At 35.4% G+C, this 16,226-nt stretch overlaps 1 protein-coding gene across 1 annotated transcript in view; it reads left to right on the forward strand.

The window, feature by feature from the left end:
- The first annotated feature begins 1,448 nt into the window (after window positions 1-1,448).
- LOC105468015 (carboxypeptidase O) overlaps window positions 1,449-16,226 on the forward strand; it is a 30,083-nt gene continuing 15,305 nt past the window's right edge. The window contains exons 1-2 of the mRNA XM_011717897.2: window positions 1,449-1,598; window positions 11,577-11,673. Of these exons, the coding sequence (XP_011716199.2) occupies window positions 1,531-1,598; window positions 11,577-11,673 (165 nt within the window). The 5' untranslated portion in view covers window positions 1,449-1,530. The remainder of the gene's footprint in view (window positions 1,599-11,576; window positions 11,674-16,226) is intronic.

The following is a 16,226-nucleotide window of genomic DNA, read 5'->3' on the forward strand; positions in this document are numbered from 1 at the left end:
TGAACTCCTCTGCCCCACTGTCTTTAAACACCATCATGATATTGTGATATAATAGGAAATACATATTTTGTCTTTGTCCCTGGTTCCTGATACAGAGCTCCTAAAACCCTTGGAATTTCCTCAGTGATAAGATCAATAAAGGTGAAATGGCCATTTTTGTTATTCATGATGTCCCTTTTGACTATGTCTAAGTTTAAGTGAACAGGTAATTTTTGGAAAGTTTCTAAGTTTCTGGTTGCCAGGAGAATCAGCCATGTGATTAGAAAGTTGGAACTTTCAGTAATCCCTTCCCATCTCTGGGGAGGAAAGAGGGACTGGAGTTTTATTTAATCACCAATGACCAATGATATGATCAACCATGCCCATGTAATGAAGTCTTCATAAAAATACAAGGGAACAGAGTTTGGAGAGCCTCTGGGTTGCTAAACACATGGAGGGACTGGGTGCATGGCATGCCTGGAGAGAGCATGGAAGCGCTTATCTCCTCTATTTTTTTAACTGCATCTCTTTCCTTGAAATTGTAACATTTGTTTGTGTACTTGGTTTATTTTTCTCTCAACTCTACTGTGAGTTCCATAAAAGAAGGGACTCTGCCTTGTTCACCTTTGTATCCTAAGTATCTAGCGTAGTGTCTTGTATACAGTGGTGCTCATGAGATTTTTGTAGAATGAATGCATGAATACAGGGCAAAAGATTTAAACTGGGTCCCTAAATGCCAGGGACTCCATTTAAATACACTACCTGCCCTGCACTAAAGTTTGCCTTGCTCAATTAGACTACTAGCAGAGGTCTTAACGTGAGTCTTTACTTTTACTGGTCAATGAGACTCAAGCATAAGTTGGCTACGTCTGAAAACATGGTGGAGTATCTGACAGAGTCCTTCATGTAAGAGGGGCGTGGGGGTAAAATCCACTTGGGAAAGGATTGCCATTGTTTTCACTGCTCAGATTTGGAGAGATCTGGGTTTGTTTAAGAAGCTGGTGATGTGGTTCATCAGAAAAAGAGAAGGCATTTGACCCCAATCAAAGCCTTAGATTGAAAGAGGAAGAGGAAATTCTGAATAATGACCATGTCCATTATGACCAGAGCAGAGTATTCTTTCTGGTCTCATGAATAGGCTCGTGATTCAGAAAGACTAGCCTACTATTCCCATCCAACCTGTGTGAGGGGAAGAGCAGGAATGACTGCTCTTGAGTATGAGTGATGGGGATTCCTAGAAATACTCCGAGGTGATTTTACATAGGGAGGAAATTTATTTCAGGATCTGGTGAAGTTGAGAGCTCACATAAATTTGGTTTTAGAGAAGAAATGAAATATCAAATGGTACAGCATTTCCCCCATTGGAAAAGGTGGTTTGAGGACATGATAGAGTTAATAAAGCAATTGCCCGAGTCTCTTTCTGCTGAGACATCCACTAAATGACTTATCTCATCTTGATTGTGGGAGCCACAGTCTTGATGCATTCATTCTCAAGGACACTTGATCCACTGCCAGAGAGGCCCAGAATTTTCTAACTTACTCTGTGGCAGAATGAAGCCTCTGCTTGAAACCCTTTATCTTTTGGGGATGCTGGTTCCTGGAGGGCTGGGATACGATAGGTGAGTGTAAAGTGGGAAGAGGGACTGATTATTATGATTTAGATTGTCTACATTGAATGCTTTTTTTTTTTAAGACCAAGACAGCTGGCTTCTCCTTCCTTACTACTCATATATACCGCCACGAGACGAGAATAATAAAGACCACTGAAATTTATCACTGAATAATAATAGTCCTCTAATAATCCTTGAATAAATGAATAAATATCTAACAAACATTTCCTAACACAATGCATGACATATACCAGTAGACATGTCATGTTTTGTGATTGGAAAAAGAAAATTGTAATGCAAATTCTATATCCCTCATTTTCATAGTATCTCAACTGGTAAATCACATTATCCTAATTATTAAGAAAAATGTTAAAATGACCAAATAATTTCATCTAGAGATAAGTACTATTAATGTTTTCAGATAGCTAGCTAATTATGTATGCAGCACTATTTCTGAAATATTTCAGTTAAATTGTATTACAGAAATTTTCCTATGGCATTAGCAATTTATTTAAAACATAGTTGAAATTGCTAATAATATTCTGTCATTTAGTCAATTCTTGCTCTTTCATTTTTACAAATAATGCTGTGATGAGCATCCAGCTACACAATTTTTTGTGCTTTTTCAAATCTTTGATTATTTCTCTAAGAAGTGGAATTATTGGGTCAGTAGCTGAGGAAAATCTAAGAATCTTGCTATACATTGCCCAATTATCCTCTAGAAAGATTACATCAATCTACACTTCCAATAACAGTGTATGAAAGCACTTTTTAAGTGTTTGGCAAATTGACAAGTAAAAAATACACATTGTTGACTTCCTTTGAATTTTTTGATTTATAATAAGAGTAAATATTTTGTCTTGCTTATTACTAATTTTATCATTTTATAAATTGCCCAGTAATGTCATTTGCCCATTTTTGTGGTCTCTCCCTATTCTTAATGAATCATAAGTTCTCTAAATACATTTTATTGAAATCTGTGTCTGTGTGTGTGTGTATAGTTTCCACAGAAAGTGTGTATTTCCCTTGTTCGTACACAAATAATTATTTTGTTGATTTAGCATATCTCATGAAGCATATGTGGTTATAATTGGTATTTCCTCTTTTGCTTCACCGTTAAAGAAATCTTGCAATGAACTTGCTCTCACATAACATAGAAACTCATTCCAATTTTTGTCCAACAATATTTGTGTGACCTCAGCTTGTTCCTTATCCTTATAGACAGTTCAATTTCAGATATGTACAGAGTCCAGGATCTCTGTAATATCAAAAACCTGTTTGAATATTTCTTTCTCATTTTTCCATTAGTTTACTTCGTTTCATATACATAGTGCATTTACTTTCCTTTCTGAAATTCCTCATCCATAAATTGGAAACGAAGACTCTTACATTTTACAGGAAAATATGAAAAAAAAAATTAGGCTGCTTAAAAATATCAAGAGCCTTAAAACATAAATCTTTTGGCCTAGTGTTCCTGCCTCTGGACATCTATAGTGAGGAAATAAACTAAAGTCTGAAAGAGTTTTATGCAGCTCTGAGAGGCAGCTTTATTTATAATATATATATTCTAATATTTGGAAACAATTGAAATGTCTATGTTAGGTTACATAAACGCTGATATGTAATATAGGACAATGGGATATTATTAATACAACAGAAAAATAAGTATAAAACTTTTTAATGGCATAGGAAAATATGTGTTTTATGCTAAAGAAAAGAGGCTGCATATAAATCTAATGGAGTACTTTAAAAAATAAAATAAAAGCATGTACTAAAATGGTAATTGTTATCTTTGGTTGGTGATATTTTTCCCTTCCCTCAACTATTATTCATTTTGCAAACATTGTGCAATGAATGTGACATAAAACTTTTATTTAAAAAATTAGATTCCAAGCCCAGGTTAAATTATGGAAGTGATTAGGCTCAGGCAGTGGGACTCAGATAAGACAGCTTCCATTGCACAGTTCCTCATGACTGCACTTGACCATGCTTGTCTTTATTGGCTGTTTTTATTTAAATTATTAGTTATTGATATAAAATAATGGTCCCTTTTATGTAACTCTTGCCAACTCAAAACATATGTTAGCTGCAATTTTTGATGGTCTTTATTCACCATGCGCGGTAGTAGTCTAGAAAATTTAAAATTAATAAAAATTACAAGCTTTGTAATATTTCTCTTGAACATTTAGGAAGGTAGTCTCCCATATATTATACATTGCATACATCCTGAAAAAGTGCAACTCTGTATAATCATGCGGGATTTAGCAATATCAATCAAATGGCTTGAAAATGTTCATCCTCTTTGATCTACTAATTCTTCTTTCTGGAATGTAGCTTAAGGAAACAATAGAAAATTAGAACAAAGATTTACACAAAAAGCTATTATCTCTAGAATTATTTACAATAGCATAAAAACAAAAAGGGACATAGCTTTAATATCCAGCATAGAAGAAAATATTTAAATAAATGATACTATGTAACATATGCTTACTGTCAAATAGTGTGCAACCATTAAAGAGGTTTCATTGGTTTGAGGAAATGTCTTTGGTAGAATACAGAATACAAAGAAATGAATACAAAATTATATATAGATATAGATATAATCTGTACGGCATTTAAGAAAAATAAATGCACAGATTAAAGTCTGGAAGGAAATATGCCAAAATATCAGTAGTTGTTACTCAACAAGATGTAATTATTGATAATTCTTCCTTCTCTTTTCTATTTTTCTCTTCCTTTTTCACCTCTCCATACTTTCTACATTTTCCATGTTAGGCATATGTTAATTTTGTAAGCAGAAAAATAAAGTCTGAAAATACAGAACTATCATGAAATATTTATGTAACTATTTCTTCACCAAGTATTTAAAACACAAAATTTGCCTCAATATTCATTAAGATTTTTTTGCCTCTTTATACATTCCAGTCAAAATGCTATCAGACCATCATCTTTGATCTACAGACTTTATTAATAATGTACCCCAAAGGATCATTTTCTCTATTAAACATTTTATGAATTCCCGTTCAAAAAGAATACACAAAGTACAATAATCTTTTCATTTGATCGGTGAGATGAGACCGGTGATAATTTGGGAGATAGCCAACTTTTCCCCTCCTTTCTACATGTATTATGCATCACCCAAGAAATTGCCTAGAAACAGAGAATAGCCTTTTCTAAGTATACGGTTTAAGCATTCATTTGAACAAAGTATTCAAGTTTCTGAGGCTTAAGTATTGTGTTTTAGTTCCATATACAAGTGATAAGGATTTTTAATATCAGGGGCTTTCACTTAAATCCCAGACCATTCACTTTTTTTGCATATGAAATGGACCCAGTTTAGTGCTGGGCTTAGGGAGTAACAGACTCACACAATTTGTAGACATCAGCCAAGAGTAAGGCAAATGCCTGAGGATGTTAGGTTATCTTTATTTATTAAATTAAATAAATTTAATTTATTTAATTAAATAAATTTAATTTATTTTTAATAAATTAATATAATAAAATAATAATTTATTTAATCAGTGCTATGGCATTGCCAGGGAATCCCAGCCCAACTGAAACAGGAATTCACCAGGTGCAAACCCCACTTTTTAGTGTACTCACTTTCCTAGACCACTGAGTAGATAACTATGATAAGGGAAAACCCAAACATTTGCTAAACTATGTGAAGGAAGGAAGAGCAGCCATCATCCTTGTTTTCAACACCATTGCAGAACCATCGTCAATGATCTCATTTCCTGGCAGGACAGGATGGGCCAAACAGCCAGTGTGAGGAATGAGAGACAGGGAGTGGGGGGGTTGGGGGAAGTTAAAAGAATATCCTCTTCATTTGCTTCATTCCCTCTCCTCTCCCCATTCTGAGAAGGGATTAAAATGATTTTCTAGTGACTTTATAATACTTATTTTTACTATCTTTATAGTCCCAATCAGAGATAGACAATTTGGATGATTTTTTAGCCCCTAAAAGTGGACTAATTAATACTTCACCCTTATTTTCTAGGATGTAATAAAAGAATAGTTAAGCATATGTCACAAAGTCTTCAGGAAAAAAAAAACCTGGGATAGTAGTATATACCTTAAGAATTATTGTTACTATCAAATGAAGATAGATAGATAGATAGATAGATAGATAGATAGATAGATAGATAGATTATAAACAGATAGATGGACAGACATGATACAGATATCAAGTTTTTAGAACAGTTTCTAGCATACACAATTGCTAGTAAAATATTGGTTGTTATTATTGGCTATGCTTGAGTTTGGAATTCTGCCTCTCCTGACCTTAATATACTTTGTGCACCATTTAATGGGTAGTTAATCAGACACTAGCTTATACCTTATGTCTTGTTATTTAATGGCTAAGTTATTTTGCTTTTGATGTGTTTATGTCATATTGTCTTAAGCAGATTTTTAATTCTGCAAGAAAGAAATCTTCTTTTCAATTACTACTACCTATTACTACTTTTGCATAGAGTAGTAAGAGTATATAGCCACTGGGCTGTTGAGTGAGTTAAATAAGATAATAATATAAAGTGCTTTGGCCAGTGCCTAGCATATAGTGCTCAGTAAGGGTTAACTATTGTTAGTATAAAATATACATATTTGCTGATTAGTTTATAAAGACATGAAATGTGCTCCTGAAAATGCATGTTAAGAATGAATTTTTATGAATTTTAAATACAATAGAAAATACATGTATTTTCTTTACAAAATGATACCCTTTTGTAAAGCAATCAGCCTCAACATATTACTTCCACTAGTATATATTTTTGTATTAAAATTTCTCACTCCAAAGCACCTTTGTTTATTAAAAAAATCAAATGAATGGTAAATATTAGAAACACATTTGTGAATAACATGAAGAAGATAAGTGTTTCTCAACTATTACAATATAAATAACATTTATTTCTTTTAATCTTCTTTTAAAATTCATTTTTATTGTTTTAACCAATTATTTAGACAATCCTATCTCATGAAGACATTGAGATTGTCTTTTCATTTGGACAGGCTAATAGGGCAAACTTCATTCAACAATGTAATAAAACATTTTTAATTTTGAGGACAAAGAGCTTCTGTTAAGTTCAAATTATTATTAATATTACTAACAATTAATAATAAATCTAACTCTAAGTTTAAAGTAGTGGAATTGTGTGGAGAAATTGATTTCCATTCAAGTAGCTTAATGTGGTACATGATGCTAAGTGAACCAGAAAAAAAATAAAATTAGGACTTACATAGATATAACTGGAACTTGTGTTTTAATTAATTCTATCAAAATATTTTGTAGTTTGGCATTATTTGAGGATAATACTAGTTGGATGGCTAAATTATTCTTTGTACAATTTTTATTTTTAATATGAAGCAAAATAGGGCTGCTGCTTTGTTTTGAATTGTATTTTAACACTTACTAGGAATTGACTATGTGTCAGAAATTGTGCTCATTGTTAAACACAGATTATCTTATTTAATCCTCATAAAAATCCCTTGGTAAAGTACTATTATTATTCCCATTTTACAAATAAAGAAATGGAAGACTTAGAGAAAGAAAAGATACAATACTATTTTGAGCATTTTTTGAATGCTCAAGAAAATGTAGAAGAATAGGTAAAAGTCATAGAAATGTTAGCTAATTAGACCTCTAACACACTGCATTGCAACTCAGTATCACTATACAAAAGTTTGTACCCCAGCAGCTCCACAAGTTCATACTCCAATGCCATTAACATAGTAGTCATTCTGTACATATTTGCTGGGTAAATGAATTACCACTTAATATGCCCTGACAATAAAAATATAACCCCATTTCTTGCTTACATAAAGCATTTAAACTAGGAAACTAAGTAATTCAACAAATGTTTGTGTGGCTTAGAGATAGAATATTAGCTGTATAACTTACTAGCTTTGTGACTCTTTGCAAATTACCTAATTTCTCTTGGTCTCAGTTTCCTCATTTGTAACATATGGAGAATAACAATTTACAGAGTTGTAGTGAGAATAAAATTATATACTGTGCATGAATGTTTCTCTTAGGTGTGAGCACAGTATCTGGTAAAGAGGTGGCACTGAGTAGCTCTATTAAGCTGTTTGTTAAAAAATAAAGCATAAATAGACATTAAGAATAAGCCCATATCTATTAAAAAATTGAATAGATAGTTAATTAGCCAGGCATGGTGGCACATGCCTGTAATCCCAGCTACTCGGGAGTCTGAGGCAGGAAGATCGCTTGAACCTGGGAGGTGGAGGTTGCAGTGAGCCGAGATCACACCATTGCACCCCAGCCTGGGCAACAAGAGCAAAACTCCGACTCAAAATAAATAAATATTTTAAAATTAAAAAAAAAATTTTTTTTAAGATAGTTAATAATCTTGTAAAACAGAAAGCACCAGGCCAAGATAGGTTCACTGGTGAATTCTGCCAAACATTTAAGGAAGAAATTATACCAATTCTCTGCAATCTCTTCTAGAAATAGAAGCAGAGAGAATATTTCCTAACTCATTTTATGAGATCAGTATTATCTTAACGCCAAAATCAAAGAATTAAAGGAAAAGAAAATTACAGGTCAATATCTCTCATGAACACAGATAGAAAAATCCTCAATAAAATATTGGCAAATCAAATTCGGCAATGTATAAAAAGAATTAGACACCATAACCAAGTGGAATTTGTCCCAGGTATGCAAGGCTGGTTTGACATTCAAAAAATCAATTAATACTATCTGTTCTACCCACAGGCTGAAGAAGAAACATAACATGATTATATAAATAGATGTAGAAAAAGCATTTGACAAAATCTAACACACATTTGTGATTAAAAAGGTGGTAGGGAACTTCCTCAACTTGATAAACAACATCTCCAAAAAATCTACAGTTAACATTATACTTAATGATGAGAAACTAGAAGCTTTCCTACTAAGGTCAAGGCAAGGATGTTCCCTCTCAGCACTCTTTTTCAACATTGTACTAAAGGTCCTAGCTAATGTAATAAGACAAGAGAAAAAAATTAGAAGTATACAGATTGGGAAGAAAGAAATAATACTGTCTTTGTTTGAAGATGACATGATTATCAATGCAGAAATCAGAAAGAATCAACAATAAGTCTCCTGGAATAAGCAATTATAGCAAAGTTGTAGGATACAAAGTTAATATTAGAAAGTCAATTGATTTCCTATGTAACATCAATGGACAAGTAAAATATCAAATTAAAAACAAGTTACCATTTACATTAGCATGGCTCAAAATAAAATACTTAGGTACAAATCTAACAAAATTTGTACAAGATCTGTATGAGGAAAACTGAAAATCTCTAATGAAAGAGATCAAAGAAGAACTAAACAAATGGAAAGTCCATGTTCATAGACAGGAAGACTGAATACTGTTAAGATGTCAGTTCTTCCCAACTTGATAGCAAGTTATTTAGTGGTTATTGACAAACTGATTATAAAGTTTTTATGGAAAAGTGAAAGACCCAAAATATTCAACTCAATATTGAAAGAGAAGAACAAAGTCAAAGGACTGACAGTACCCAACCTCAAGACTTAATATAAAGCCACAGTAATCAAGACAGATGTTATTGGCAACAAAATTAACAAACGAATCAAAGGGAGAAAACAGAGATCCCATAAATAAACCTACATAAATATAGTCAAAAGATCTTTGACAAAGGAACAAAATAGTCTTTTCAGCAAATAGTGCTGGAACAACTAGACATCCAAATGCAAAATAAGTGAATCTAGACATAGACATTGCACCTTCACAAATATTAACTCAAAATGTATAATAGACCTAAATAGAAAATGCAAAACTATAAAACTCTAGAAGATAACATAAGAGAAAACCTAGATGACTTTGGTTATGGTGATGGTTTTTAGATATAATACACATGGCACAACCCATGAAAGTAAGAATTGATAAGCTAGACTTCATTAAAATTGGTAACTTCTACTTTGCGAAAGACAATGTTAAGAAACAAGAAGACAAGCCACAAACTGACAGAGTATATTTGCAAAACACACATCCAATAAAGGACTGTTATCCAAAATATATAAAGAACTCTTAAAACTCAGCAACAAGAAAAGGAATAACTTGATTAAAAAATTGGCAAAAGACTTGAACAGACATCTCACCAAAGAAAATATAGAGATAGCAAGTAAACATAAAAAAAGATATTCCACATCATATGTCACTAGGGAATCACAAATTAAAACAAGATAATAATATTTGTTAATAAAACAAGAAGATAATACTTTGCACTTATTAGAATGACCAAAATCCAAAACACTATAAAACAAATGACAACACTAAATGCTGACAAGGATGTGGAGCAACAGGAACTCTCATTCATTGCTGGTGAGAATTCAAAATGGTACAGCCACTTTGCAAGACAGTTTGGCAATTTCTTACAAGACTAAACAAACTCTTACCATATGATCCAACTATTGCACTCTTTAGTATTTATCCAAATGAACTGAAAACATGTCAACACCAAAACCTGTACAGGGATGACTATAGCAGCTTTATTCATAATTGCCATATCTTGGAAGCAGCCAAGGTGTTCTTCAGTAGATGAGTAAGGATAAATAAACTGTGGTATATCCAAACAATGGAATATCACACAGTGCTAATAAAGAAATTAGCTTATTAAGCCATGACAAGACATGGAGGAAACTTAAATGCATATTATTTAGTGAAAGAAGTCAACCTGAAAAAGCTGCATACTGTATGAGTCCAACTATGTTACATTCTGAAAAGACAAAACTATGGAGAAGTAAACAGAGCAGTAGTTGCCAGGGGTTAGGGAAAGGGAGGGATAAATTGGAAGAATACAGAGGATTTCTAAGGCATTAAAACTATTTTGTGCCTGGCTCAGTGGCTCACACTTATAATTCCAGCACTTTGAGAGGCTGCAGCAGGAGGATTGCTTGAGGTCAGGAGTTTGAGACCAGCCTGAGAAACACAGTGAGACCTTGTCTCTACAAAAATTAAAAATTAGCAGAGTGTAGTGGCTTGCACCTGTGGTGCCAATTAATTGAGAGGCTGAGGTAGGAGGATATTCTGAGTCCAGAGCCCAAGGCTGCAGTGAGCTATAATCATGCCATTGCAGTCCAGCTTGGGTGACAAAGTGAGACCTTGTTTCAAAAACAAAACAAAACAATTTAGTATTATATTATAATGGTAAATATGTGTCACCAAACATTTGTCAGAATCCATTCAATGTACAAAGAACGAGCCTTAATATAAACAATGGATGATGTTGGGTGATAATGATGTGTCAAAGTAAGTTCATTGATTCTGACCAATGTATCACTGTGGTGTGGGATGTCTATAGTGGGGAAGATTCTGCATGTGTGAGAATAGCGGGTAAATGGGAACTATCTGTATTTTCTGCTTAATTTTTATGTGAACCTGAAAGTGTGCTAAATAATAAAGTTTATTTTTAAAAAGATATACCATTGCAAAAAAATATTAGTTCTCACTATTATATGCAGTAGAGTAGTTAATATTGCAGGGTCTTCAGTCAGACTGTCAGGGTTTAAATCCCTAATAACACTTTCCCTGTGATTCAGTTTCTTCATCTCTGAAACGGAGATAACAAGAGTACCTATCTCAGAGTTTTAGAGAGAAGTAAATGAGATTTAAATTGCTTAGAACAGTGCATGTCTTGTAAGTTTCACTTCAATAAATCTTAGTTATTATTTCATATACAAATTTTATTTGTATCTACAACATTTTGTCAAATCATCTTAGCCTCCCTGCAAGGTTGGAATAATTGTCCTCACTCTACAGATGGAGAAACTTCAGCTCAGAGTGGCTCAATGGCTGCCTAAGGTCTCACAATTAGTAAGTCACAGACCCAAGGACTCCAACACAGGCCTTTGTCCTCCAAATCCTGTGCACACTGATTCTACTACCTTTTTCATCAACCCACCAACCCTCAGGATATCCCAGTTTCATCACTGCTTTTCCTCTTACTTTCTTCCCTTTGCAGATCCTTAGCACAACACAGACAAGAGATTGTGGACAAGCCAGTCAGTCCACGGAGCCTGGAGACGTATTCCTATAACATATACCACCCCATGGGAGAGGTAAGGAAGGACACATGGCGGGAGGTTGGTGGTGGTCACAACCCACTTTCGAACAGGCAAAGAATGGCTCACTATTAATATCCATGCATTAGAGAGGCTGAAAATGTGGTGTTAAGATCTGTCAATACATTGAGTTCAAGGGATTCCTGAACATCTCCTTACCCACCACCACCACTGAAGCTATAAAAGCTGGTGATATGAAATTTTAAAAAATTAATAACAAAAAGAAAATGGTCAAGAACATCCCAATGAGCCAGTTTTGCTGCTGTGAACATGAACCAGAATTAAATTTTATTTTTGTTTGTCAAGTTCTTAGCAAGTTTAAGCTGGCCAGCATTGCTGTTTACATGAGTGTGAGGTGGAGAAGCCTTCTGATTGAATCATATTTAGCTGAAATGTATTTTTTGTAGGATTTACAGGACACATGCAGTAGTTCTTAAGAGGGGAAAACTTTAAAAAATTTTTTTATAATCTATGCATCTGACAAAGGGCTAATATCCAGAATCTACAAGGAACTTAAACAAATTTATAAGAAAAAAACATCCCCATCAAAAAGTGGGCAAAGGATATGAACAAACACTCCTCAAAAGAAGACATTTATGCAGCCAACAGACATATGAAAAAATGCTCATCATCACTGGTCATTAGAGAAATGCAACTTAAAACCATGTTGACATACCATCTCACGCCAGTTAGAATGGCAATCATTAAAAAGTCAGGAAACAAATGCTGGAGAGGTTGTGGAAAAATACGAATGATTTTACACTGCTGGTGGGAGTGTAAATTAGTCCAACCATTGTGGAAGAGAGTGTGGCGATTCCTCAAGGATCTAGAACTAGAAATACCATTTGACCTGCAATCCCATTACTGGGCATATACCCAAAGGATTATAAATCATTCTATGATAAAGACATAGGCACACATATGTTTATTGCGGCACTATTCACAATAGCAAAGACATGGAACCAACCCAAATGTCCATCAATAATAGACCGGATTAAGAAAATGTGGCACCTATACACCATGGAATGCTATGCAGCCATAAAAAAGGATGAATTCATGTCCTTTGCAGGGACATGGATAAAGCTGGAAACCATCATTCTAAGCATACTATCACAAGGACAGAAAACTAAACACCACATGTTCTCACTCATAAGTGGGATTTGAATAGTGAGAACACATGGACACAGAGAGGGGAACATCACACACCAGGGCCAATAGCGGGGTGAGAGTCTGGGGGAGGGATAGCATTAGGAGATATACCTAATGTAAATGACGAGTTGATGGGTGAAGCAAATCAACATGGCACATGTATACCTATATAACAAACCTGCATGTTGTGAACATGTATCCTAGAGCTTAAAGTATAATTTTTAAAAAAAGGGGATGGAACCAAAAAAAATTATGTTGAATGTACCTTTTAAGTATAAATAGACAAGACCATGTAAATTATACCTTACAACCACACCCTCTGTAATCTCCATACAGTAAAACTGGAAAGGTCAAAATATCATTTAATGTTTTACAATTTATATGAAAATAAACTGAATCATAGCTTCTCTCCCCAAAAAAGAAATATTTGTATTGCTATTAAGATAAGTTTGGTGGTTTCCAAAATTGGATACAGTGAAAAATTAGCTTCTACTTATGTACATGTGTGTATGTATGTGACATTATGCAAATCTTTTTTGAGGTATAAATTTCTAAATAGAGTTACTGGGTCACATTGCATGTCTACATTTTTATATAAATGCACAATTTGCCCTTCGAATGACCTTTACCAATTTATTCTCTCAGCATTTGGGAATATATTCATATTTTCCAAAATTTTTTTCAACAAGTACAAGAAAAGATTTACACTTTCTTATATAGTAGTCACCCCAAAGTACTGAAAGTTCTACAGTTCTGAAAAGGTCCAGTATGGCCCATGGACGCTTTATGACCTGGTATCAGAGATGTGTTCACACCTGGCTTGAGCACTTGCTGGCAGTGTGACTTTCACAAAGACACTTAAACTTTTTAATCCTCAGCTTCCTCATCTGTGAAACAGAAATAGTAGTATCTATCTTGTAGCACTGTTGTGAGAGTAAATGAAATAAACAATACTACTATGTACTGAACAAGCAATAAATAAAAAATATTTGTTGCTGCTACTGGCTGCTATTTGTAGCTCTCTCAAGACTTAAGGCATCTGCATCTGACCTAGTCCCATCACAGATATAAACGCAACTACGCTTGTGGTAAGCTGTTATTCTTTTCAGTGAATAGACTGAAATGAAAATACCCTCACTCAAGTAAGTATTATTACTGTTATAATAAATTTTATCTCTACCTATCCCATGCTAAAATGAATGTCAATTGAGATATAACAATTTTCAAATAGGATATTTGTTATCCCTCAATTAACTTTTTTTTTTTTTTTTTTTGAGATGGAGTCTTGCTCTGTCACCCAGGCTGGAGTGCAGTGGGCAATCTCAGCTCACTGCAACCTCCACCTCCTGGGTTCAAGCAGTTCTCTGCCTCAGCCTCCTGAGTAGCTGAGATTACAGGCACCAGTCACCATGCCCAGCTAATTTTTTTGTATTTTTAGTAGAGATAGGGTTTCACCATCTTTGCCAGGTTGGTCTTGAACTCCTGACCTCTTGATCCACCCACCTTGGCCTCCCAAAGTGCTGGGATTACAGGTGTGAGCCACCACACCTGGCCAATTAACTATATATAATAACTGTATATTATTTACTATATTTAGTAAATAATAATAAATATATTATTTACTATATTTACTATAACTCTTGGTTGTTGTCTGTCAGAGACATCAACTATATAGAAATTGATTGTAAGAGGTGTGAAATGCTGCTGATTGTCTGAATATGTCTTATGTTTGTGAATTTTCTTATTGCATTCACTGTTACGGAACCCCAAGTTATGGACTTCCAGACCAAGGTGTAAGAACTCTTTCTAAGCACAACATAAGACTTGTAAGTAAATCAGCCACTATTCAGGTCTACTCAATTGAATCAAAACAACTAGCTTAGGACTTGATACAGAAACTTCTGTTGGCATGTGAGAACATGTGAGAAGGCCATACTCAGGTCTTCTCTAATCTTGGAACCATGGTGTATTAGTCCATTCTCATGCTGCTATAAGGACACACCCGAGACTGGGTAATTTATAAAGGAAAGAGGTTTAATGGACTTACAGTTCCACATGGCTGGGGAGGCCTCACAATCATGGTGGAATGTGAAGGAGGAGCAAAGGTATGTCTTACGTGGGGGCAGCAGGCAAGAGAGTGTGTGCAAGGGAACTGCCCTTTATAAAACCATCAGGTCTCCTGAGACTTATTCACTATCATGAGAACAACTCAGGAAAGCTTGTCTCCCACCCCATGATCCAATCACCTCCCACCAGGTTCCTCCCATGACATATGGAGATTATGGAAACTACAATTCAAGATGAGTTTTGAGAGGGGACACAACCAAACCAATGTATTCCACCGCTGGCCCTTCCCAAATCTCATGTTGTCACATTTCAAAACCAATCATGCCTTCTCAACAGTCCCGCAAAGTCTTAACTCATTTCAGCATTAACTCAAAAGTCCACAGTCCAAAGTCTCATCTGAGACGAGGCAAGCCCCTTCCACCTATGAGCCTTTAAAATCAAAAGCAAGTCAGTTACTTCCTAGATACAATGGGGGTACAGGCATTGGGTAAATACAACCATTCCAAATGGAAAAAAAATTGGCCAAAACAAAGGGGCCACAGGCCCCAAGCAAGTCCGAAATTCAATAGAGCAGTAATTAAATCTTAAAGCTCCAAAATAATCTCCCTTGACTCCATGTCTCACATCCAGGTCATGCTGATGCAAGAGGTGGGCTCCTACAACCTTGGACTGTTCTGTCCCTGTGCCTTTACAAGGTACAGCCCCACTCCTGGCTGCTTTCATGGGCTGCCATTGAGTGTCTGCAGTTCTTCCAGGTGCATGGTGCAGGCTGTCAGTGGATCTACCATTCTGGGGTCCAGAGGATGGTGACCCTCTTCTCACAGCTCTACTAGGCAGTGCCCCAGTGGGGACTCTGTGTGGGGTTCCAACCCCATATTTCCCTTCTGAACTGCCCTAGCAGTTCTTCATGAGGTTCTTCATGAGGGCTCTGCCCTTGCAGCACACTTCTGCCTGAACATCCAGGCATTTACATGCATCCTCTGAAATCTAGGTGGAGGTTCCCAAACCTCAGTTCTTGACTTCTGCGCACCTGCAGGCTCAATACCATGTGGCAGCTGCCAAGGCTTTGGGCTTTCACCCTCTGAAGTCATGGCCTGAGCTGTACCTTGGCCCCTTTTAGCCATGGCTGAAGCAGCTAGGACACAGAGCACCAAGTTCCTATGCTGCACAGAACAGGGGGGCCCTGAATCTGGCCCATGATACCAATTTTTCCTCCTAGGCCTCCAGGCCTGTGATGGGAGGGGATGCTGTGAAGGTCTCCCACATGCCCTGGAGACATTTTCCCATTCTCTTGGTGATTAACAATTGGCTCCTGATTACTTACGCAAATTTCT

The sequence above is a fragment of the Macaca nemestrina genome, chromosome 11 (assembly GCF_043159975.1).
Source record: "Macaca nemestrina isolate mMacNem1 chromosome 11, mMacNem.hap1, whole genome shotgun sequence".
In the NCBI taxonomy this organism is placed as follows: domain Eukaryota; kingdom Metazoa; phylum Chordata; class Mammalia; order Primates; family Cercopithecidae; genus Macaca; species Macaca nemestrina.